General features: G+C 43.4%; 1 protein-coding gene across 7 annotated transcripts in view; it reads right to left on the bottom strand.

Annotated features, from left to right (window-relative positions):
- The window catches only part of ptprub (protein tyrosine phosphatase receptor type Ub), a 160,571-nt gene that overhangs the window by 96,590 nt on the left and 37,087 nt on the right, over positions 1–26,894 (bottom strand). For all 7 annotated transcript variants that reach the window (XM_047597752.1, XM_047597755.1, XM_047597756.1 and 4 more), the window contains exon 2: positions 12,367–12,498. In XM_047597752.1, the coding sequence (XP_047453708.1) occupies positions 12,367–12,498 (132 nt within the window). The remainder of the gene's footprint in view (positions 1–12,366; positions 12,499–26,894) is intronic.

The raw sequence follows: 26,894 nt of genomic DNA, 5'->3' as shown, positions 1-26,894 counted from the left end.
CCTAGTGGAGAACCCCCGGCAGTCATTAGCCGTAACAACCTGGGAGTGTTCCTCTGAGGAACATGCTCTTCGCTGCGAATGTGAACAACAAAAAAAGAAAACAGAGAAAAAAAAAGAAAGAGGAGATCGTAATGACCGTCCTCTGATTGTTGTTTTGTTATGCAAGTATTTTTTTTTTTTCTTTACAGCAATTGGGAGGCTTCATGCTGAGGCCAGCGCAAACATCTGCAGCCACACTTTTGATCAAAAGTGTACCGCGCCCGGTCTGTAATTGCCGTCAGGGGGTAGGAGGTGCTGAACGGATTCGACGGAGTCAGTTAAAACTGTAATGACTGTGAAAAAGGAATCGAACGTTGTAATCTTACAGAAGCCATAAAAGCGCACGAGGCACTCCTCAAAACGAGTATCTCTCATTTCAGAGGCTGTTGTAACCTTTATGCTCTTTATTCCCCGGACTTACCGCCTGCCCTGACATTTACAGTCAGAGCAGAGAGAAATATTCTATTGTGCACCGCATCCAGTGTCAGAGGGGCTCTCTTTGTTTCTCACGCCTATAATCTTCTCAGGCATATTATCATCGCCCAGTCTCCGATGACGCCGTAGGAGTGAGCCGGGGCCTTCCTCGACTAATTCTCCCGTTCTGCCTTTGAAGGAGGGGATGAAGATGAAAAGCACGGTCTACGTCTCAAGAGCGGCCTGTCAAAACATGTCATTCACACTGGGTTGAATTATCACGTCTACTCTTCTCAATCAAGAGATGGTTTTCACCTCATCACAGTTTAAAAAAAAGAAAAAAAAAAATCTGTGGCTTATAGTATAACAGTGAGGATTTGGGAGATTGGACCATTTATCAACTCAGTTATGTGATTAAACCGGACACCAAATCATCTAATGGTCGATTATTCGCTCCATTACTTCATGTTAGCTTTTTTTTGCATATTGGGAATTATATTAAGCGGTGAAATAGAGCTAGCATGAGCCAAAGACAGAAAATGGATCCCCTACGAGAAGGAAACAGTTGCTCGTAGGTTGGAAAAGTTTGAAAAACAAAACACAATCCCTGTGCTCCTACGCTGCAGGAGTTAGAGGGATGTCCAGGGAGTTGGAGTCAAGGTGTGGGTCGGGGCAACCCACGGTCAAACTCATCTATATGAGCACCACACGCGTGATTTTTTTATTTTATTTTATTTATTTATTTATTTTTTTTGCTCTGATTTATGTGACCTGTAGGAAGGTGCTGAGAGCAGCAGCTTCAGAATGCAGCGGAGGGCGAGAGAGAGCACGCGCTACGTGGGATTATGGATGCCCCAACTTCTTCTCGCTTAAAACCCAAGTCTGATACGTTATGTCGGGGAACCTGTCAGGAATACCAATCCGTTTCCATGTTGTGTGGGCTGCATTCACCAGAGAAAAGCAAGGAAAAGCATTTAACATTTAAAAAACTGATATGTTGTAAAATATAAAAAATTTTCTCCGCTTGATGACTGAGTTTATCTAATTTTCCCTCCTTTAACTATGAAGTAAAAGAAATCACTGGAATAATGATTCATAATCAGGGGGGATTATAAATTCTTTGACTCATTTGAGCATGCCGTGTTTTGAGCGAAAAATAATAATAATAATAAAAAAAAGAATAAGTTACCGACTTCAATGCAACAAATTTATCTCCTGTTTTTGTCCCTTCTTTCATAACTTATTTGAAAGGCAACGCGCCTCATATTTGTTAATACGGAATAACAAAGTTTGGCGGAGCTTAAAAACCTAATTATTAACAGTCTGGTAAAAGGCTCGGGGATGGACGGCATACTAAACAGACAGGGACATGAGAGACGGAGACGGACAGTTTTATTTTATTTATCGGTCAGACTGTTTGCACATATCGCTGCAGTCACGGCGGACCTCGCTTGTCACTTTCCCAACACGTTTGGGTGCGCGAGGAGTTTTATTCGCGCTCGCTTTTACCATCTACTTCCGCACACATCCGTTCCCCCTCCACATCACATATCATTAAGGATGGTGGAGTGAGGAAGAGGAGACGCCACATCTGATACAGGCTATTTATATCCAGGCGGCTCGGGCAGATCGGAGAAAAAAAAAAGAAAAAAAAAAGACAGGCAACAAATTCAGGCAGAGCCGTGGACCCCTGAGACCTGATATAATATATTACTTATTGTGTATAATTCAAATAGCCATCCGTCTCCAGTTAGTCATTCTGCTTGCATCAGGCCTTTCACATTCATTATCATATCAGTTAACACGATTTAATGCAAATGGCTCCACCCAGAAGCAGCGCCTACATATCAATTACTGGCAGAGTGTTGTGCACGACAAGAGTTATTATGGCAACAGTGCTGAATTAAATTGCACCTGAGAGGAAGTATGTGAATGAGGGTGGTGAGGAAGGATGAGACATTAAGAGGGAACACGAGGTAGCGGAATAAAATGTTTTGTCGCCTTTATCCGCCGAAGGACCCTCCACCTCGACACTCCACGAGTCTCCGGCCGGATGCGGACTCAAGAGGCTCCGGGATCTCGAACCAACGTCATTCCAACAAACGGTGATGAAATAACCTACATTTAGGACATCTCCTGGCAACGGGATTGGCACCCACCACCACGTCTACGGAGAGAATACGCCGAGATCATTAAGCCTCACAGCGGCAGATCAATGGCTGCATACAGATTCTGCGCATGCCATTTGCCGAGGCGTTTATCTCGGCCATTACCCGGCTCTTTTCACCTCAATTATGATAAGGACACTTACGTCGAGCAGCTTCAGTCTTAAACAAAGCATCACTCACCTACATAAGTGGCAGCGGGCGCAAATACAAAACAGCTTTTTAAGGGGGTTTAACGGACAATGTGTGTTTTTAAACAGACAGATCCATCACGAGACGCTTAGCGGCTGGGAATTTTAAAGCGCGGAGGCGCGTGGTTATACGAGTTCCTTCGTGAGGGCTGCTGTCGCACTGAAAGCTGCTGCTTTGTGAGTCCTAAGAGTTGTCACCAGTTTTCCCGGCGGGGCGTCTGAAGTACGAACCAAAGTCCCAAAGGCACACGGGGCACTTGCATTTATAAGCAGATGGCGGGGGCTTCACACTCCCACAGGAGATCACTGCAACATTTTATTTCCCCTTAGAAAAGCAGTCAACCTGGCAATGAAAATAAAGCACACACTGGAGAATAACGCTACTCAAATAGCGAGTTGCCGACGATAAGCGCGACGTTCTCGTCCCGCAGCAAAACGAGTCCGGTTTTTATGAGAAGCCTGGTTCTGTCAAGAATTCTAATGAGCCAGGATGAATCAAATTTCGAGCCTACTTTCTTTTTTTATTGTATTAAATAGCTGCTGCATTTAGGCATTATCATAACATTATCGTCACTCTAAGTGGACTTTTCTATAGAGGGTCACTCCAAGTTTGCCGATAAAGCTTTAGGCGCACACGGACGGATATACCCGTACCATTTCCGTAGATAATGCTCTAGCCTCCCGCGAGGTTGTCTGGTTTCTTTCTCTGCAGTTTTATCCCTATGACCCTGTTTTACATCACTTTTCAGCCATATTCAGGTATTTAAATGTTTTATTGAGAGAATATCCTTGATGTTCCTTAGAAATGCTTTGCAGTTTTTTAGCTGATCTAGTAGAAGTAGTATGGAATTAAAATAATAATAATAAGTTTGTGTCCTAGATTTCAGTCTCAGTCATTAGAAGTCTAATTTGTGACATGCAAACCCATCATTACTTCAGTAGTCTTCTCATTAGACCAATCAAATGAGTCGCTACATCCTCCTTTGGCTCTAATGTTAACAGCGAATGCATGCTGCACAATCACCAGGTTTAACATTAAAACCACTAACAATTCAAAAACACCACAGGGCCTGGCCTCCAAATTCACCAGATCCCAAACCGATCAAGTATCTGTGGGACGCAACAGACACATAAACAAATGACTGTTTGCCAGAGCTGTCACAGCAACCAAAAATAGCTTCACTACATGACTGAGAAACAAGGGTCAAAAATGGAACCAAGGTTATATGGCGGTCAGGAAGAATGAAAGCGGACCTGGGGATCACCCAAACCTAAAAAAAGAAAGGACAGATGTCAAGGACACTGAATTACTACTGGTGGTGTTTTTCCTCCTTACAGGGAAGATAAGGGACCAAGAGACTGTGGACTGGTTTACGTCCAATGTCTTACAATATCGTACGTGATCAATTCAAAATGAGATTAAATAAGAAAAAACAAAGGCACATACTCTATACTTCTATACTTCCGTCACATCCCACCAAAAGATGTCAACTGAATGACTAACGAAAAAGAAAAAAAGTTATTTGAGAGCACTTAGAGGAATGACGCATTATGAAAAAAGTCAAAATACTGTGAATCAATCTGTGCAGAAAAGCAAAGCTGTATAGTTTGTAATGTAATTGCAATGCGAATGGCTGAAAGTGTGAAATTAAGCAGACGCAGTTAATGTTTTCGCTTTGAGCGAGATACCACGAGAGCTGTCAAAATTGTGAAAGTTTGTCTGAGTATAAAACGTTCTAAAAGTAATAAATCTGCATACATCTCATTCTGACATTTCATCTGCCTGCGCTCACAAAAGATCAGAGGCACGCACCCCTCTATTAAAACTGATACGGCTCGTGATTGAAGTGTTGTGGGTGTGAAAGAATTTTCTCTTCCATTCCCAACACATGCGTGCGTTTGGGGAAAGCTAAATTCAGGCCTGCACGGAGGCAAAATGTAAAGAATGACTTGGAAATCAACTGCTGTGCTTCAAAAAAAAAAAACATGTCAGGGTCTGTGATCTGTTGACAGAGTTAAAGCAAAATGCAGACACAAGGGAGCGGAGGAGTGTACATGGAACATGTCCAGATACATGCATAAAAAAAACGTCCACACTAGGCACGCACACACACACACAAAGCTTATTCCAAATCTCCGGATCACCAAAGAGAGAATGAGTGATTAGCAGAAACGGGGAGGATATCATGAGACGGAAGAAAACTTCATTCAACTTCGTTAAAGAACATGTTCAAAGCCAGCCGGCACATCTAGGAATGTCTTTTAAGCTGATTCAAGTGTTCACTTTTAATTCACAAAGATACTTTAATTCTGCTAAGCTTTTGCTTACTAAGAAAGTAACAGACAGCCTTAGTTGAATTAAGTGATAGAAAATTCAGTTTCGCAACTAACCTTCTGAACACAGCTCTGAGGTCTGAGCTTGCACAAATTTTGGAGCGCTGCACAAGACACCTATTTTAAACTTAGCAGTAGCAAACGTTGTTAGGTGAAAATACAATTTTGCTAATGATTACTTTTGTCTTTGAAGTGTGTTTCTGCATATTTCTGTTTTCTTCTGATAGAGAGATGAGCATCCACTCCCATGCATAGTCAAGCCAAAGCCAGCAATACTGTTGTAGAAAACATTTCACTGGGAGCAAAATTAGGATACGCCAAAAAGTGCAGGATGAGTCATTGGTCATTTTCAATCTACTGGCACATGGTACAAATACTGCATGTACATTGCGTTGCATACTGCAAAACATATCATGTAACAAATAAATTGCAACAGTTAGAGGGAAACGTGGAAGCAGATTACGCTAAACCAGGGGTCTTCAACGTTTTTTAGGCCAAGGATCCCCGAAACTGATGACGAGATTAAGTAGCGACCCCCCTACCTACTATATGTGCTCTATATTAAACTCGTTATCATGTAGTATTTAAAGAAAATGAATTTGTGGAGGAAAATAAAAAAAACATAAAAAATGTCTAATCAACCAAAGATGCCCCCTGCAGTACCTCTGTGGAACCCCTAGGGCTCGCGGATCGCCTGTTAACGACCTATGCACCACACACAATGAAAAAACAATAAATGTCCCAAATATTGCGAGTATGAAACGTATCCGTAATCTCTTTTTAATTGCCACATCAAATCTCACACCACAATTTCCTCGTCTAGTGACTACAGCAAAAAAAAAATCATGATTAAAAACAAAAAATACACACTAGATTTCAGCTTTCTTTTCAACTAATTGCCCCATATAAAACAACAACAACAAAGGGACAAAAGTCTCTAGCTGCCCACGCCCCGTCACACACAGCAAAGACGGCGTGATCGCGGCGTCGGCTGCATGTTCTTCTTCAGTCGGACCGTTACGCTCCCAGCGCCCAGCCACTTTATCTCACCTGAGCCGAGGTGGTTCACCTAGAAAGTCAGCTTGGCTTTGATCCCGAGTGAGCTTCCTGAGCCTCAATTATGTTGTTAAACTTGCAACCTTACACATAAAAGCCCTCTCGCTGTCCCTCTAAAGCGATACTAATTAGACGTAAACTGCAGCCAAAGGGCAACGCATTACCATACCCACCAATCACCTGGGTGCCTGTGTGTGGGTGAGTGGAAAACAGACAACAAAAAAAACAAAAAAATAAATAAATAAAAACAAACGTTTATACTCCAGCTACACTTCAGGCTTCGGTGACTGTCCCGGTGTCTGCCATTCCCTAACGTGTCCGTCGTTCACGTTAATGATTCCTCTTTACCTCGTCGAGGAGGCATAGAGGAAGCCGAGGCTCGCTTCTCTGAATAACAATCACATTAATTTGCTCAATTTTAAAAGCTTCTGTGCAGTGGCGGGGCATTTTTTAGATGCTCTAAAAGGAGAATGCACTTTCAGACACTTACATTATACATCAGTGATCAATAAATATGGTCTTCTTTGCTAGGAGGTAATGAGTCATGAGCAATTATCCCAGGGAGCCGGCAGTGTCCCTTCTGAGGCACTGGAAGACTCCGCGGGACATCATTCCCATCAAATACTACAGCTGATTTCACTAATTAGTTCCTTCCATTCCGGCTGAAGGTGCGTTAATTAGCGAAATCGTCTGGTGGAACGTTTGCTTGGAAGGGAACCATGCAGAGTCTGAAACCACACGACCGGACGCAGCTCTCTATAAAGGGAACCGCTGCCCACCGTAACCCAAGGCCAGTGACGAATGCAGATCTCCTGCAAGAAGATGTTAAAAGGTTCCTGCTCCCTCCGTGAGCTAAAGATACATTATAATCCCGAAAATAAACAACACACCACTTTATCTCATCTCTAATTTCATTCATCATCGCGCAGTCGTAGCGTCAAGGCCAAGCTTTCTGTGCAAAACCGATCCGTTACTTTGGCCATTACACGACTTTTTATTAACATTTACTCATCCGTGACTTCAAGGTCCATAAATCTGCTCTCACTTTTAGGCCTCTCAATTTTTCATCCCAAAACACGAATGAATAAACAGTTCATAGAGAAACGGGGTCTGTTTTCAAAAAGGTGACTAAAAAAAATAAAAAATCAGCTCCACAATCTCCTGTCATTGACCACAATTTTAACCATTAATCATTTTAATAACAAAACTGTAATTTGCCAAAGCTATGCAACCGAGGCGCTAGCTCACACAACGACGTGTTAAAAAGTTGTAGCAAGTGACATTTTAAGCCAATTACTTGTAATTTGACTTGCTGCAGGGGTTTGGAAATCCACTCAGCCGCACCTAATAAGAGACGATACATTCACCTGTGCGACGTTTTGGCGACGTCAAGATACGCCACTTTTTATCCTGTCACTTGGTCTGGCTTAAATTTTTATAGAGGCAATCTTTGTCTCGCATTGTTGGAGCGGCTACCTTGGAACGGGAGGAGTTGTGCGCGCAAAATGTTTTGACGCTCAGGTGGTTAAAATCAGCTGAGAGAGAAGATGACTACTAGGCAGCTCCGGCTCTCTGAAAGTCACAGAGGTTAGCGGTTCAGCAAGCTAACGATTGCAAAGGCACGAAGAAAGGACGAGGCCGTTGGAAAGATCAACGTTTTTACCAAAAGAGTGGGACGTTCATACGGACTTTTCTCACGATCACTGTAAACACTGCCCCCCTCCCCCATTTAAAGCCACTGCGAGATTATGAGCGATTGCTCTTTGCAAGCCACGTGTCATTTAGTGCCTTAAAATGCTTCAGCCGAATCCTTGGCTACGACGTGGGAAGTCATTTATATGTCTCGTGAACTCACCCTTATGGAAAATTACACTTTTAACATTGTAACGTTCGTATGGAGTTTACAGCTGGGAAAACAACACATTCGAAAGAAGCCATTCATCTTACCACCAATTGCTCAGTGGTCAACTACACAGCTGTTGATGATGCCCTTTTAATTTCATGATTTTCTTCAAATAATGTCAGACATACATAAATCCTTACTGTAATAGTTTGTCAAGTAAACCTGTAGATCTTAAAGATTGATATTAAAAGAATTAAGGCCTACAGTCTAATTTAGCGAAAATAAATGCAGTGACGCCTAATAAATTTGCACTCGACTCCACCCAAAATAAAACGAGGTGTCTGCGTGACAGTCAACAGTCAACGTCTGCAGAAAAATGTATAAAGCTTGAAATGTTAATGTTAATGTCTGATAATTCATTTTCACTCCACGCCAGTAACCTAAATCCAGCATGAAGCTGTATATATGAGGTAGAGGAGACCAGTGTAATAGAGCAGTCAACCGGTGGCGCTCCTCCAGCAGATGCATCAGTCTCCTCACTCCGTCTCATCCTTTCACAGGCGGATCTCAGGTCACCGTCAATGATGTGTAGCTGGTCCGCGGCGTGCGACTGAGGCCGAGCAAGGCGCGAAGGGTGACATATAGCAAAGGCCAGAATGACATTGTCCTCCACGGCCACCTGACGCAAGAGGCTGGAGGTACAGATGGAGGACTGCATGCGTGTTTGACTGGATGAATGAGCTCATTTAAGGTCATCAGAGAGAGAGCGTCCTACCACAACACGTGCCAGCTGACCAGACTCTGACCCCGAGACGGCGCTTAAAGCCGTGCCTCATATGCGGACGCTCCGTCGGTCCCGTCCAAACTTATCGAGCGAGTCAAGGGCGTTTGTGCGAGAGACTTTCTGGCTGGTGGCTAATAAAAATAAGCCGGAGAGTCGATCGGTTGATCCACACCAAGGAACGCACAGAGCGAACTGGACTCTAAGCTGCAGCTGCAGGGAGAGGAGGCGTCGTGGAAAGAGGTAGGCCAGGATGAGGGATATGCAACATTATCATGCAACGCGTGGTGAGGAGGGGGGAAAAAAATAGCATATTTCAACACTGTTTCTGTGCTGTCAGAGCGTTTCTGAATGACTCAGCTGGATGCTAAAGCCCCAATAACTGCACATTCAAGTGACACTGTTTGTGCGGCCGCCGAGGTAAACAGCGAGCGGGGAGGCTTGGGCGATGGCCGTTGAGCAATTTGAAGCAAAAGTGTGACAATTCCACACTTCAAAGTCTTTCTACAGGCTTTCGGAAGTCCAGAATTTCAAGCGCAGGAGTCTTAAGTGGCCCCAGAGCTGTGAACAGATTGATAAATTGGCTCAAGACACATGTGGCAGCTTAAGCAGCATCACACCACGGGCCGTGCACAAAAGCTGGACGCAGCCTCGGGGTCAACGTGAGGGTGCAGGGCGCCGGCGAGGCGGGATAATGCCAAAAATTTCGACTTTCGCTCTCGTGCGAAGCGTAATGCGAAGCGAAGCCTTTGAAAGGAGAAATTCACCTTGAGATGAGTTATTAGGCACGCTTTCTTTTCAGCGTGTTAATGAATTCAGGGAGGATTTTACTTTTTCATCGTGGTCGCGCGGGGTCGGCTGTCTACACTTAACATCATCCGCGGCAGGAATGTTTCTGGGGTCAAGGAACCTCACTCGTATTTTTAGAGCAGATGCCGAGACCTAAATTCAGTTCTTTAGCCGTAGCTCCATTCTCAGGAAAAAAATAAAAAATAAAAAATAAAAAAAAAACCTGCGCCCTCCTTTGTAATGAGCAGTTTCTCAGCAAACTGCAACGACTCTTGAATTTTTTCTTCTTTTGAAGCACTTCCAGTTTCATCAGTGATGCACAACAAAGGAGAAGATAACAGTGATGTTGATGGAAAAATCTCCATTTTCAATATTAATTGTGAATCCGAAAAAAATCCTAGCTAAATGGCTAAATTGGGTGTATGTGCATCTAGGGGTACATCTGATCAAATTTACGTCATAAAATCTAAAAATCTTAGTCACTGGGTGTCAGAACGGCTTTTGCATCGCCTTTATTGCGTCCGTTCGTCCTGCAGTGATTTATTGTCCTGCCTTCGGGAGAAACAACCCGAGGTTCGGCATCTAGCTGAAGGACGTGGCGGAAAGAAAGACACTTCGCCATCAACAGATTTTTAACCATGTTTAATGGATTTTTCCCTTAAGGCAACTGCGATACGTTATAATGGATACCGTGGCAGAACCCATAACTTTTCAAACTTAATGAATCTGCCTTTCAGAAAATGAGGTATGCCTCGCATGCAAACACATTCCTCTCCGCAAGGTCAACGCCACGCGCGCGCCCAACCCGTTCATTAAAACAGCGAGAGGACGGGAGATTATCAATATCCCCAGCCTAATTCGGAGTAAGGAAGGAAGCGATAAAAAGGGGCCGTTCTTATTAAGATCTCACCGCGTTCTATCGTCTTTCTCCGAGACTGTTTTGTCTTTCATGGGAGCGGCGCTTAATTTCTCATGGGAGCCACAAGCTGCTGCTATCTCAGCTGTGTTTACTAATCTTCCCTCGGCGCCCATTTCTCAGCCCTACCAAGTTAATATTGGGGCCAATGTAAATAGCCTTATCTCATAAACTCTTGTTATCCCGCCACCTTGGCTGCCCGGCGTGATACATGGTTAGAAGTCAACACGCGGGGGGATTAAGTCGGAGAGAAAGGGATAAGGAGAAAAACTTCCTCTATAGGTAGGCGTATCCGCATTAAAGAACGGGGCTGAAATGTCAGCCCAGACCTAATGAAAGAACACCGCTGTCACTGTACGGTGTTTACAATCAGATGGAGAGCATGAGCAACGCGCTGCTTCCAGTGCAGGGCTGAAGGATGAGCGGATAGTGAATTAAACTGAATTTGTCTCCTGGACCTCGGCGCTGATCGATGGAGGGCTGACGCTCAGAGCCTCGTCCTCATGTGCCGATTACAGTACCTGCCTCGTTCCACCTATGCTTGTTCGAAGGCTCCGGATCATTGTAAATGCCACGGCGGTGCGTTTTAATTAAACCCGAAGGGAGACGTATTAATTATCTCAACGCCTTGCCGTGAGTCGGCCGGCGGGCCGCGGGCGGACTCTCGCTCGAATGCCGATGAGGTGGACGCGGAGGGTGGGTGCGGTTTAGGGTTAAACGCGCGGTTTATCCAGTTCAGGATGCTCATTTGGATAACCACCTGCAGATGAGGAGGAGTTTTTACCGCTGTAAATCAAAATCACAAGTACCCAGTATTTTAATTCGCCTCCCCTCGGGGTGTTTTTTTTTTTTTTTTTGACCGTTCTCAAAAGCAGTTTTGAGTCGATCGCTCCCTAACGGACAGAATGTTCCCAGAGGCCTGCGCTCATTACTTTCTGATTGTACCATTTCTTGTCGTCTGTTGCTCTTCGTTTATCTACTATTATATCTATAGTATTGCCGGTCTCATCTGCTATCAAATAACACCGCTTCTTTCTGTAAGGCTTTTAATATTGTTGTCACCATTGAGCTCGAGAGGTCTCCTTCTCATCTACAATGAACACTTACATGTTTTTGCCATCGATCTGCCGAGTTCTCATCACCATATCATAGGCCGGCTAATTGGTTATACCCAGGGGAGGTCAGGTCCTTAATCAAGTTGCCAGAGCCGAAGTAGTTTAGCAGAGAGCTCACTGCGCAGCCACAGATATTTCTGCTGAGGAGCTGAGACAGCACTCTTCCCTTTGTCAGATCCCCGTAGGTATTTGTTAATGCAGGGAAGGAGGAGCAGCACCTTATAAACTATGCATGCCATCTCCCTCTGGCAAGCACCAGTACAGAGGATGATGGCGGGGAAGAGCTGGTTTCCATTAGTCCTGTGAGGCTGGTTAACATAAAATTATCCTTGGGGTTAACAGGAAGCGGCCAAAAAATTGGGGTGAGCGTCATTAAAGCTGATGTATAATGGACAAGGGACATGCATAAAAGGTGATCTGCCTGTCACATTAATAAAAACAGAAGCCTGCGTATTTTCAGACTTGAAGATAATTTTAGATGAGCCGGACACACACACACACACACACACACACACACGCGCACACACACACACACGGCTAAAACGGATAAAAAAATAATAAATAAATAGTCTCATGCCCTTTGGACTCTCTCTTGCTGTATTTGAGTGTGCGGTTTATAGAATGTAATCTTCTCATCCACTCTGTCCGCATACTAACAGACAATTTGATTAAAAGGGCTGCAGGGGAGGAAATTACAGAGGAGCAGGATAGTAGAGTACTCACCCTTCAGGAGGTCAAAGCTGGGAGAAGGTGAACTGTTAGTCCGAAACAACAGCCAGTCAAAGTCATCCTCCTCCCCTTGGGTGAAGTCACACAGATTAGGGTCTGAATCCTCTTCAAACGTGCAGCCGGCAGCTAAAAAAAAATAAGACGGAGCGTTTTAAACGACGGTCATTACTGACAGAAATAACATCTTTTGTGACAGCGGGGCGGTTATAAATCAAAGGCTGGACCTGAGGCACGTCAAAGACGATTAAGGCCCATCAATTCATCTCTCAGTTAACACTCAAATTGATGTTTTTGTCTGATCAACAGCTCCAGATTTAAAGATCCCTTTCCAGACTCTGATCATCCAGGCTGGTGGTTCCCAACCCGGGGTCCGTGCCCCATCTGAGGTCGCCATCGGTTTTCACCTGTTTCACCAGTCACCAGTTTTTAACCAGCATTATGTGCGTCTCCCTAAGTATCCCCTAAGTGTCTACCAATGGAATGAGAGTAGCTCAGATTTCCCTCTCCAAACTAACATCACTAATCAGAAGCAGGGTGGGGGTAGTTTTCGTGAAGGCATCACCTCGGCCGACGTCTTTTTCATCAAAGTCACTGACAACGGAAAGATGGGGAGTAAATTTATGAAGCTAGGAGACTTAAAAATAGTAAAAATAATAATAACTTATATTTAATGTTAGTCCTCTTTTATATTTCCAACCCCAAAGGTTTGAGAGTGAAGCAGGACACAAAAACATTGCTAACATATGAACAAAGCCCGCTCTTCTGTCCGTCACTTGTATGTGTTTGACGACAGAACACGGCAACGCTCCATCTGGGATCACCTCGTGGCTCAAAGCCCACTTTCAACACCAAAGCCATGGACAACGGTTCCTTGCGAGGACTCTGTGTTTGCTTCTCGTGTCAGTCAGCTGTCCTCCCACAAAACGTTGACACAATGTTGAAATTCCACGTCTTCAAACCTTTCTTCACCTGTCATCGCCGCCACTCGCTGAATGTTGACGCTAATTTTACTCTTCCGTCGCCGCGAAACTACGCTCGTTCATCCTGCTGCTCTTTTCTCCTCCAGAAGGAGTTTATACCTGCCACGTCACCTCAGTGCTCGCTTTGGGGGTTTTCACGCTGGGTGGTAAAGCATCTTGAGTATTTGTATTGTTATTGATGCTGTGTAAATAAAGGGATAACAAGTAAACCTATAACAAAGCCTTGGTGTTACGCTGTTTCTTTCTCTCTCCAAACTCCTTCCTTTCATGAAAAAATCAATCTTATTTCCACATGTAATGTGCACTTGAAACAGGCATCAGTTTCACTGCCAGCCACAATGAAACGTGCAACAAAACCACATGCCATTACCAGACCGAAGACGTGACCTTGGTTTGCGTGTCAACCACTTGGTCGGTGTGGATTAGTACTGGTAGAAAAGGCTGCGCGCGTGTGCCCCCAAACCACTACCTTACCTTACAACTCTCAAATAAAGCAGAGAATTCTCCATACATGAGAGGAATTTGGCTTTTAGTGTCAACACTTATCAGGTTTGTCTTAACCTGTGATCATCACCCCAGTTTGAATGTTCAAGTGCAGACTTGACACTGTTGTAACTAAATGAAATTGTTTACATTTGCAAAAAAAAAGCAGTGAACTATAATTACTTCTAACAAAAGAAATCTGCACCTGGCACAAGCAATAATTGCCCCCGCTTCTGAGGAGAACTACCCCGCCATAAAGCATTCGGAAACAATGCTCCACGTCCTAAAGCCCATTCACAAAGGCACATAGAAATAGTAATAACATTTGGGGAAAGCATCCACTCTGGGGAATGTAGTGATTATCATAATACCTCACAACCTGCTATTCCGCACGCCAAAAAGCTAATTTTTTCGAATTATATTTAATTGCTATGGCTTTAATGGCCCTTGGGTCCTGAATAATGTGCTTCAGTCGTTACTCTCTGCATCTGTTGCCATATTTCACATTAGTCCATCGGTGGGGGAATTACAGTCAAACGCCGGGCCGTTTGAACGGCTCAGTCATAAGACCGGCGCCTGAGTCAGTAATAATTGGAGCAGGACAGCGTGAGACGTGGCATGTTAATGACGGGAATAACCACTAGCAGGTCCTGAAGGTGACCCCCGTGGTCCACGGCTTTATTACAGCTCATTCTTTTCTATAATCTGCCATTAAACAAATGGTCTCATAGAGAAAGGCCGCCGACAAAAACAACGGAGGCTTCGGCGTTTTTAGCGCCGATGTATAGAACAAAGACACAGCTTCTACTCATTAGCGGGTGGTTGCGGATATTGGTTTGTTTTTGGTGTGTTACAAGTCAAAAAACTGGATATTTTTAAAAAAAAAAACACCATCATAAATTATAATATGTTATTTTTTACCTTCATAATCTATAAATAATACATATTCAGTAAAACATTTGATACGGTCCTGATTTAGTTAAGTAAATATGTGACTAAGAATACATAACAAAGGTCACCTTGCTGACCGAAGGGTTTAGACGACTGTGAACCACAACGTTCCCTAGTTAGTGTCTGAGTGGGGACTTTTGTTGCGTGTCATTACCTTTCTCTCTTTCCCTCTCATTTCCTGTCACGAGCTCTACTGGCAACTTTCCGACAAAGGCATAAAATGCCCCAAATTACACTTAACGAGAAAGAATTACCACCTCGCAGCTGTATGTCTCCGCCGACCAGTCAGTCAGTCGGTGAGTCTACACCCATGTCCCCTATTAAATGCACTTATCCTGTGAACACTCTGAAGAGTTGAATTAATAAAAGGTATTAAGTCTGTCTTTTTTGGCCAAATGGAAGTTTCCACTACACTGGCGTTTGTGTGATTTCACAGAACCGTTTCGAGTCAGAAACCGTGGTGCGTTCACCTGGAAACTATTTTTTTTGCAGGGGATTCATGGAGGCCGTCACCACACGGAATCAAATGCGAAGCCGGCGGCGGTCGGAAGGCCCCCTGTCCTGCTTGTCACCCGGACAGAAGTGAGCTGGACGGACTCCGAGTTCATATTTGTCTGAAAATGTGTCGCGGTGAGTTTACGAATTCCTGAGTTGTGGCCAAGAAAGTATTTTTTCGTGAGGCCTGAGCGACATTTAACCACCATATTCCACCACTGAGCTTTAAGTGGACGGAAGAAATTTCCTCCGAGCATTTCTGAGCAGTTGTGTTTATGAGACAACCTGAAACACGAATGCATCCACCCACGGCTGTGGCAATTACCTGAGACGGTGGTTACCTGATGAATCATGAACTGAGGCGATAGTTTTCACTACCACTTATCAAAATAAAAGCATAAAAGACAAAAAAAATAACTGAACAGTGTTGCTCTGAACTACATCTTCACATGCCTACGGTTGCCGCAAACCCAGCCGACTGATAACACCACCCGATATGCGCTCTAGCTCTATGGTTTAAAAGGTTAGTCTTGGTCCCAGGTGTTGAAACGCACCACAAACACACACTCAGGGTGCCCTTGCCTATAGACAACCCATTACATCACTGGCACCTCCAGTGATTACACGATAACACAGGAGCACATCTACCATCATGTATGCCAGGTCCATTTGGAGATAGCAGCAGCCAACCAGGAGCGGGGTTGCGCGCGCCTTTTCTCCCTCCAGGTTTGATTTATTGCCCCGTGCTGGGCTGTTACGGCACAGATCTGCTGCTGAGGCCAGGGGTTAATTGTCCCGCACCGGGGTCTATTTCTAATAGAACAGCCAGAGATATGGGACCTGACACATCCAAACGCTGGCACTATATTATTCCCCGCTGCTTTGGTAAATGAAGCCTGTAGACCTCCCCCTTGCAAAAGTCTCATCATCCAGAAGAAGGGACCCGGCAGCTTCCCGGCAAATGTCATCTCCTCGGGAAGACACCGGGAGAGATCCAGATCATCTATCAACGCAAACACGCTCCCTCTTCTGCTGCTTCCGGAACACCAATGGGCGTGCGGGGGTGTCGGCGGTCATTTTTTACCTGAATAATTACAACATCGTTCCGTAAAACGGCCAGTGCGAAGTAGGACTCTTCAGTGTGCCGCAGGATGATGTATGCCTGCACAGTAAGTTCATTTCACGGCACGTTTCTTTGTTAGTTTGAAAATGTTATTTCCACATTATTTCTAGGAAATATGTTTGTTTTCATTTCTGGGAAAGACACAGATTTCAGGGAAAGTTACACATCAAGAGAGCACATTATGCACATAGAAAGGCCAAGGGAAGGTGGTCACAACACCACTAAGGTTTACTGTGTATATCACAATGGAAGCGTCTGATCTACTGAGGTCCACTGTCAGGTCTTGAACTCCCCGTGAACTATTACCGGTGACAGGAGAGTTAACGGCGACACAGTCACACACGTCATGCGAGAGCAGTGGAGTTGAATTTGTTTACAACCGGGCGGCTCTGATTAGACGATTGCAGACGGATTTTTATCTCTGCACCGGCTGAAACAAGATCCACAATGAAATCCAAAGGGCACGTTATCAGACTCATATTCTGGGAAGAATCGAGTCTGGCTACACATGGATAATGGCCAGAGACTTTCAGAATCAGCTTCAGCTCTTGAACTGTTTCTTAAAATATATTTTTTTTCTTCTTCTTCTTTCAAAAAAAATACATCTTATTACTGTTTCAACTATGTGAAGCACTTGAAATCTGCTGCAGAAATCTGCTTCATTGTGGCTTATTTTTAGTATTACAGGCCATGCTTCCAGGCTTTTTTTATTTTTTTTTAGCTGTGTGGTTTCTTGGAAGCAAAATGGAAATGAATCACTAACCAAATAATTAGGATGCTCACTTCTTTCATTATTATTATTATTATTATTATTATTATTATAATTATTATTATTTTAGGGCTGAATGTGAGAAAAATGCTGGAGATTTCCAGCAGCGCCAAACCAGTCAGCTGTGGCATCGTGAGACGGAAGTGATGGCGTTGTTGGGAGTTCATTTACACACTGGAGTCAAAGAGATTTGTGTCTTTGTTCAACACTAATCGCTGTGTTTACTGTGCGTTTTCACGAAATCTCAGCAGATCAGCAGAAGTAAATCCACACACAACCCCTGTGACTTTACGGCAAACCGGAAAATAGCAGATTCACACTTTGGAAGTGAGGAGGCTCGCTCAGTCAGGGGATGGACTCCTCTCTCATTTCACGAGGACATAAAAGGGAGTGGCAACTTGTTTACCAGACACTCCAGCTCGCCACTGCGTTCGTGAGGATACGTAAAAACACTCCCTCGCTTTATTGTGTGCAGTTAATCGTGGCTGTGTCGTGTGTAGCGCCTCACATCAGATTTGGTATCTTGTTTGCTATTTTCTTGTATAATCCCCCGTCTCGCTACAGTATCTAATTAGAGCACCAACAATGAACAGTGAATATTGTCGGTCTCTTCTTATCCCATTTATTTGCATATGTTTTAAGCACAAGGAGGCCGGGCTAAGCTCATTAAAGGCGCCACTACTGCTTCGGCAACTTTTCACTCGAACAAATCAGAAGACAGGGAGGGGATGGAATTAAAGCAGCGTCTGAGCCCTTTCATCACAGTACCGCTAAAAGACAAGATGGTGTTGATATCTTAAGACCACCTAAATGAATTCTGGACAGTCATCCGAGCGCAATCTTAAAACACACACTGTCTCGTTTCTAGCATTTCAAAGAAAAAAAAGATTGACATGCTTTTAAAAACAGAGTGCAATACTTTGATCTCAAACAGCGCAACTAATCTTATCGCTGGCTCCTAAAAGATTCAGTTCAGCGAGTGAGCTGAATAAAACAGCACAACACCACATGGCCGTGTTTGTACAGATTGTCAATTAGTAGTACTTGTTTGAGTACCAAATTGGCGTATCGGCCACTCACCGGGGCAGCAAAGAGCTGCATGACAAAGCACTGGTGCGAATTAGCCCAAGTGATGTAATTTGGAGGGTTTCATTTTGTACATTTTGTACAAATTTTGTGCCTCTTGACCAAAGAGCTCATCGGCAGAATGAAACATTAAATATCTTAAATCCTTGACATGTTATAAGAATCTTTCCAGGTTGAGGCTCCAGTGTCTACCTGTGCATAAAAATTAAGAATGTAAAGTGAGAAAATGCAGAAATATCACAATGCAAATATGTAAAAAAAAAAACAAAAAAAAAAAACAGCTAATTGTACAACATAATTTCACTGAATCACCAGTTCACTGAATCTGAGGTCAGACTACAGGTGTCTCTAAATCCATCCTGATTTGGCATCACGGACATTTTCCTCTCCAATCTCAAAGTTGTGCACCATACATGATTTAAAATGTTTGTTATTTATTTGTGTGCCAGATGAGGAAGCGTTAAATGCATCGCCTCATGTGACCTCACTGGGAAACTGAAACTGATGTAGACGAGGCTATAGTCCAGGGTTCGCCAACTACATTTGTCCAAGGACCAGATATTTTCTTGGCAGACATTGTGAGGGCTTTTGACGCTCATTTACAATAAAGATAAAATAAATATTGCATCCTTAGTAATATATTATAATTTGATCTATTAATTGTCCTTCCTTAAACCTGTCAGATATAATAGACTCATATTAGCAGTACTACAGCAAGCCACTAGAGGGCGATATGTTAGGCCTCATACTTGTGAGGCTCGTCCGTCCCATCACATGCTGCATTCTTTTAACCCAGTAGTAAGACAAACTGAAGACACTGGCTATGTATACTTTATATATAACCATAGAGGAAAAAATGGAACCTCTCCCATTATCCAAACTGTGAGTACTTCACTGTCGTGATTTTCTCGGTTTTAAACCAACATTGAAAAGGTTGAATGGCAGCCACAAGTTTATCTTGATCTTTGATTGAAGGCACAAGCTACTTATCAGAGGGCTTGTTTCATTTGATTTAATAAAGATAGGACCATACTTTCTCCTTCTAACTAGGCTATTCCTGGATGTGGTCAGATGTGGCCTGCGGGCCGATGACATTCAAACAACTTGCTGCACATCTACGAATCCACACTTCGGTCTGGGTGGTGACATCAGCCCTTAAAGACCTGAACATCCGCCTGTGCATTAAAAAAAAATCTTGCAGTGTTTGAATTACCGTAACTCAGCGATGGTCAAAAAGTTGTGCTTTCTGGGAAAAAAAGCTGCCATTATGGTAATGATGACGCACCACTGTCAGAGAGTTGTTTGGAGGAATTTGTTGGTAAAAATGAGGTTGGTTATAGCATTGAGATGTCACGAAGGTCTTTCAGACAGAAGCACAACTACCCACTGTTCAGTCACAATTTGAGTACTGTCAATAAAGCAAATCATTGTTTAGTTACAGTAATTCAAATACCGCATGCTTTAATGTATCACCAACAATACATTCAGGCTTTAAAGGGTTAAAGCACCTTTAAAAAAGAAAGACGAAGAAGCCAAAAGAAAGAGAGGAAAAAGAAGATGAACTGGTAAATTTGCAGTGAGGAACTAAACTAACGCATAATGCTTAACGAGTGTGGGTGACGAAATGGTTGAGTAGCCACAGTCAGTATGGGTTTTTTGTTATTTAGCAAACAGTTTAGTTATTGCTGAGAGTAGCGGCATAATCATCCAGATTTTAAATGCTGAATATCAGCAGTCTGCATTCATCATTCAAAAGGGGAAACCAAAAGAGCTAGCGTTAGGATGTGTCTGGGAGTCTGGGAAGACAGATCTGCTTCTGCTGACTCATGCTGTTCAGTTAGTCTTTTGTTTTTTCTTCACACCAGATGGTCATTGTGAAAATCCTCACAAATTGCAATGTTTAGATGAGGTGAAGATGAAAAGTCGAGATGAGCAGTTTGCGTGACCTCTGGACTTTGTCGCCAGCTTACTTCTGTCGCATCTGTTTCTCTTCTTGGGCAGCGGTTTGCGTTAGAGTACTTCTCCCACCAATGCTCTCTGCTACTGACTTCACACGCTGAATCAGCCATCGGGAGTCAGACGACTGCCAAAGCTGCAGTCGCTGCAGTCGGTTCGGTGTGTCACAGCCTTTAGACCAGAAGTCTAAACCTTCACATTACCAGATGATCTGGACCCGACCGCGGTACAGAGCAATGTCCAGGACCAGATTCCTTCTGGTGTTGTTTCAGGAGGGTTCAATCAGGGTAAAAACTCCCCAAAACCTTTGAAGTCTAAGATGAGTTGCGTAATACTAGCAGGGACATCCAGATCCACAGTAATGATCACTATATCACAAGGTGAAGTTTTAAATAAACAGAAAAACGAATAGTGCATAGTCCCCTATCAGACTCCTTCAGTGTACCCTAAAAAGCTGCACTATTAATAAGGTGGTGTTATTTAGTTAAAATGAGCTAAATAATGAAACTGAATTAATTTTTCTGCACAAAGACAAAAATCTTTAAAAGATTTATTTTCAACCCTAACAATCGTCAATGTAGAAGGTCACTGTAGAGCTGCACGTACGGCAATAAATCCACAGGCAGCAGCTATGGACTGTACCTGTACTGACGACTTGTTGAGTCAGACGTGAGTTAATACGGCTTTTAAAATTACCCACGCTGTGTTGCCGCTGTGTCGGTAGAATGGGCGCAATCACAGTCACTCGACATACACAACGTTTATCAGCAAAAAAAGGTCATGATAATGAAACATTTAAAAATGCATACCAGAGATTGGATTCATTCTGCAGCAAGTTCTTCTGAATTCGAAATTTAAGAAAACATCTCACGTGGCTCTTTTTTCACCATGAAATCCATAAAAGAATGAGACCTGAAGAAAAGACCGACATGTGAAGAAGCCATTGTCTTGCCAACAACACATAATGTGTTGAGAGTGTGACTCGAAGGTGACAGATTTTGTCACTTTTGAATAGAACTGGAACTGCTACGTATTAGGCTAAGCTAACCTGGTTCTGGTTGAGTGAGTACTGGTGTTCTCATATATCCCTCAAGAAAGTATATTTCAGAGAACATTTAACAATTATTTTAGCACAATTATTTTCATGAGAAAAAGGAAAATAAGATTTGAGCTGCAAAAAAAGGCCCTGTCACCATTTCTCCTACTCCTAATTTGTTTGGCTACTATTCAAGTGTTTAGCATTTTATATGAAGAGCTAGTGTCCTTTCACTGTCAAAACAATAAAAAAAAAAAATCTGTGTTGCAGCAAGAGTGACGAGCACACACAGCTATATACTCACACGGCCTTGGTAATAATGTCTTCCTGTCTGTACTGTCTGAGGCTGATAAAAACCAGCAGAAAACACAGCCAACATGAAGACACGGGCCAAACACTCAAATCTGTCATTTACCGCAAAAACACTAAGTGCGCTCCAAGAAAACATTCGCATACACCGTGTACCTTGACACAATGTCAACTCCAACATCTGAACTTAATTATCCGGCATTCAGGACTGGTAATGAACACCAGAACGTGTCAAGTCAGCTGGGAAATGTAGGCGAGCGGCGAGGAACGGATGCTTCTTGTGTCATCACAGTCGACAAATGGGAACCAGACCACGCTGCGAGGAGAGCCTGCACCTGAGAGCGAGCTCAGGGAACGTCTCATCTGAATCTGTGGCGGGGATGAGTCTGGCTGGTGGGGATCCAGGTGGGAACGGCTGAGTAATACTTGAAGCGGTTAGGGGGAGTAGAGTGGCTGATTTGCATTGCAGCGAGTGTGGCCCTATGCATCAGCGGGGGGACAGGTATATTTATTCTCTACCGAGGCTCTCCTCCACCAGCACTCCCCTGGCTGCCTCTGAAAACCATCCATCCCCGCACCTGAATACGCAATGAAATCATCTCTCTGCCTCCCCGGGCAATAATAACTCAGCCCTGGTGGCTGGATGGGTGCGGTCACACAGAGACGGACACGAAGCAGATTGAGAAAAGAAAGGGTCGGAGGCAGTGAACAAGTACGTCAGAGATGCTCAGCTTCGGGGTGGACTACTGTAAAATATGCTGCAAGAGAGAATCTGGAGGAGGAGGAGGAGAAACTTAGAGAAAATCACGGAGGTGTAAACTAATACGACACTGTTATACTGGTTAAACTCACTTTGCCATGCATGGTTAAAGGTATACTAAGAACTTAAGATGGCGTGTAGAACTATACTGGCTTATACATCAGCCGGTGTGAGTTTATTACAGATAAGTTGGTATCAATATAGAAATGAGAAGAAAAAAAAAGATATGTGAGAGCATTCAGAAGTCTAGCTGATGTTTGCATTGCAATGAACTGCTCACTATGTATCTGGGTCACAATTCCTGAGAAAAATCATCATCCCAGACAATTATGCAACAATGCTACGGGCTGACACATCATGTGGTTAAATAATGAGCGGCTTCAGACTGCTCTGAACTCCAGGTTCAGTTTTTTTGTTTCCTACTTCAGTGCCAGGCTGACGTCACCTCGGACCTCTTCAGACCATCTGCTGCACTGGGCATGTACACACCAATCAGGCATAACATTATGACCACTTTTCTAACGCTGTGCAGGTCTTTCTTGTGCCTCTGTAACAGTTCAGGGTCATATGGGTTGATTGGAGGGGTCTCTGTGGATTAAGCTTGTTTCGGTGCATCCCACAGATACTCGATCAGTCCTGGTGGGGACGGCTGCTGCCATCAAGGACGGTGGTCTGGTCTGGTCTGGTCTGGTCTGGGTGGGTGGTACATGTCCAAGAAACTTCCACAAGAATGCCATTTACTTCTCCTTGCAGTGGTTTTAATGTTGTGGATGATGTCGGCCTGAGTCGAAGTAATGAGCGCAATATTTAGCAAACAAAGACGTTCAGCCTCTGTTTGGTACTCCGTAATCTCTGCTGCTCTGGTCCACTCCTGTTTCAGGACCAAATCTAAATGTATGGATCCGAGGAGCTGCCATTTCCTGTCACTTAACAAGAAATGAAGTGAAATGAAAACATCCTGACAGTTTTACAGTTATTTCTGAACAGCAGGAGGACGATTAGATGCTCCACCACTTCCTCAAAGCCAGCCACTCAGACCAAAAAAAAAAGGCCTCAAAGCTCGCAACAAATATCGTCAAGGGCAGCTGAGTGGCTGCGTAAGAGGCAGTATGAGATAAATGCTCCTTTTTTTCCCTTAAATGCTGTGAATTATGCAAAGTTACTGTAGTGGAGTCCCAAAATAAAAATAAAAAAATATAGAGAGATGGAAGTGAGCATCATATGCCTCTTTTAAACTCCCAGTATCAGTCTTTAAACCTTAATGGGATAATCATTTTCCAGACGGCACCCGACTAAAGTGGAATAAATAATTGCGGGAAAAAAAAGGGAAAAGGAAAACAGCTAAATTAGATGTCCTAGTTACCAAATATTCCAGTCATTTTCAACCTAGAGCTACCACTGCATTTCTATTAGTAAAAGTGACATGGAGACATGGAGCAAACTCATTTAACTATTGGATTACTAATGTTCTTCTGTCACTATTAACTAACACTAATATATATGCTTGTAGTTGACTTTGAGGAGGAACAAAGCTTCGATTCAGAGACCCAGTAGTCTTCACGTGCCAAAATGCACCCCTATGACCTGTGCAAGACACAAAAGTCCATCATCTTGATAAAAGTCTAACTCCGGGACGAGGTCTTACAGCAAAAAATAAGAACAGAGGAAACAGTCCCTCGTCCACGCCCCCTTTTCTCAAACTGTCTCTGAATTCAAATTTAGCAAGGTTCCACAAGTCAAGAACATTTTCATCTTCTGAGGATGAACAATGACACAAAGACTTCCTACAGCTGCATTCACACCGACTCCCGGCGCTACCAGTCAGCTGCAATTCATCTTTAAATTAATCTTGCCTTCACTGTAAAAGACCGGTACAATATTTCATCCGCGATGGTGGGCTGACGATAAAAGCATCTCACGTGTCAGTGGAATAAGAGTCGAAAATATTATTCTTCCGATATCAGCTGTTTCCACGCTATTGCGAGGGCGACGCCAAGAAAAAAAAAAACAAGGACACGGAGAGAAAAGCGGCCCGGCCTCATTGTCTCCCGTTTCTCCGTTCCAGAGAAAACAAAACATCAAATTTTCCACTTCCTCCTTCCTGCAGTTTTTTATCCGAGGGGCAGGAGAAACATCAGTTCACGCTGGTGATAAGACGTTCGCTTTAATTATCATACTTCTTTCTCCCCAAATGGTCTATTTTAAGTTGGAGCCTTTTCTCGGGGAGGACTGGAGGTTCTCATCCCAGCGTAACATTCATCTTTTCCCTTCAGATGGTGAGATGTGGGACACAAGTGGATTGTGACAACAAAGCGAAACTTTAAGGGCCATAAAATAAATCAGTTTAATTAGCAGGAGAACGTCTCTCCTGCCTGGTGGCCTCTCTGTTCCACATCTGTTCCGTTTTAGGCTCCAATTTCATAAACGCTCGGTTTCGATTTGAGAGACATAGATGTGGGGAGACTTCATAAAGGAAGCAATTTGCAAATGTAAGTTCAAAGCAGGGGCGTAATAACCGCAGTGTGTCTGGTGAAGTAGTGAAGGAGGTCCTCGACACAGCTAAGGACCAGAAGACATGTGTCCCTTTCAGCTGGGGAGGTGCAGAAAAAAATATTGCAGCAGGGGGCTTTTACTGAATGATTATGTATGATTTAGAGAACATGGAGGAGGACTTGCAATTTCCCACTGAGCTTGTTTTGACAAAGAAACACTTACTTATCAGCCGCTTGTATGTCACTTCCTAATTAGATGATCATCAGAAAGCTGAACAACAAATTAGACTGAGAACTCATGGACCAAAAGTGAACTAGTTTTCTTTTTACTTCTTGGTTTATATCATCTGTATGTTTTACATGCCAGTTTCCCAGTATTGGTCAGAATAAGACACTTTCTAAGAGTTGATATGAAACATATAAAGAACGTTTCTAAATGTTCTCCAATCAGGATCTGTGGGATGTGCCGATGATGTCATGAAAGTTTTCATCAATTCTTTTTGAAAGATTTGTTGAGCAACAGGGATTCGAATATGCACAAATATAGCTGTGCCAATTTTTTTTTGAAAATCAAAGAAAGTGAACTTGCCAACCAATTAGCCTAACGAGCATGTCTTTGGAGGTGGGAGGAAACCAGAGTACCAGGAGAAAACCCACACAGACACAGGGAGAACATGCAAACAGAATATGGTCACTGATTCAAATCTAGAAGTAAAAGGCACTCTTGCCTACGAGCAAGGCACATCACCCCCTTTAAAACCACCTGTGTGTACAAATGTATGGGAAGATTTTGTGCATGTAAATGTATAATTGTACAAGAAAATCAATTATACTAATCGATCAAATCATGAAAACATGAAGTGACAGACTTTGTTACATGGGATATGGCCAGAATGAATGTTTTCATATCAGGCCAAGCTAACCTGGTTCTATCAAGTAATTTCATGAGATAGTAACTTTATTTATTCGTTTTAACCATTTGATGAAACTGAGAATTGAGTGATTAACTAAAAACATGGAAGCAGCGATGCTCCGAGCAGCATGAACGGCAGATCATAGACTGCACATGTGACCCTCGTAGGAACTCGGTTTACTTTTACTTACTGTTCTAACCTACAGCTAATTGTGTTTTACTTTATGTTAAGGCAGCCGATGGATTTTTATTCACATGCCAACATTATTCTGTATTTGAGGCCATATCATCAATTGCACCTCATGTGTTCCTTGACCTACAACAACGAACTGTACGTAACCCAACCCAACACATGTTTAGAAAAATAAAACGCGATACAACGCTCCCGTAAGGAGGGGAACGCTGAACTATGACATGGCTCACTCGTGAAATAATTGCTGCATTTAATTTAGACACTAAAACCTCGTGACCTAACCATGCTGATTCATAATCCCCCTCAGTATTACGAATCATTATTATTATTACATTCTCTACACTGCGGTGTGATTCAAATGAGCTTAAGAGGTGATTATGATGCGTCGACCAAAAACACATATTTTCTTGTCACAGGCGTAAGAATGCAGGTTCTGGGTTACTTGCAGTGGAATATGGTTATAACCCGAGAGTTTAACCGTGCAAGCTTGGAACTTCATGGAAATTCATGCTGATTGTCCTCTATTCCAGGTGTCACTGGGCGAGAGGTGGAGTCTACTAACACAGAGAGACATAAAACGACACCTACCAACACCTACCCATTTAGAACCAATTAACCTAATGAGCATGTCTTTGGAGGGTGGGAGGAAGCTGGAGAAAGCCCATGCAGACACAGGGAGAACATGCTAACTAAATGCTAAAGGCCCCAGTCGGCCGGTGAATTCGAACCCAGAACCTTCTTGCTGTGAGCCTGTGAGAAGCCAGCGCTAACCACCATACCACTGTGCCGCCCAAGCTTGAAAATTTCCATCTGTTAATACTTCCTGTATGTTGTTGTAAGAACTGAAAAACCAAAAGTAAATATTTAATCCGTTCCCCGGCTAAGCTCATTTAGTTAGAACACCATTTCCTGGTTCAGAGACGGGTCACTCTTGCAAGATTGCTATCAAACGGCCTGCAGCGCCGACGTGCACGGC

This window comes from Mugil cephalus, chromosome 11 (genome assembly GCF_022458985.1).
Source record: "Mugil cephalus isolate CIBA_MC_2020 chromosome 11, CIBA_Mcephalus_1.1, whole genome shotgun sequence".
Classification (NCBI taxonomy): Eukaryota; Metazoa; Chordata; class Actinopteri; order Mugiliformes; family Mugilidae; genus Mugil; species Mugil cephalus.
This window is presented reverse-complemented; position numbering and strand designations above follow the sequence as displayed.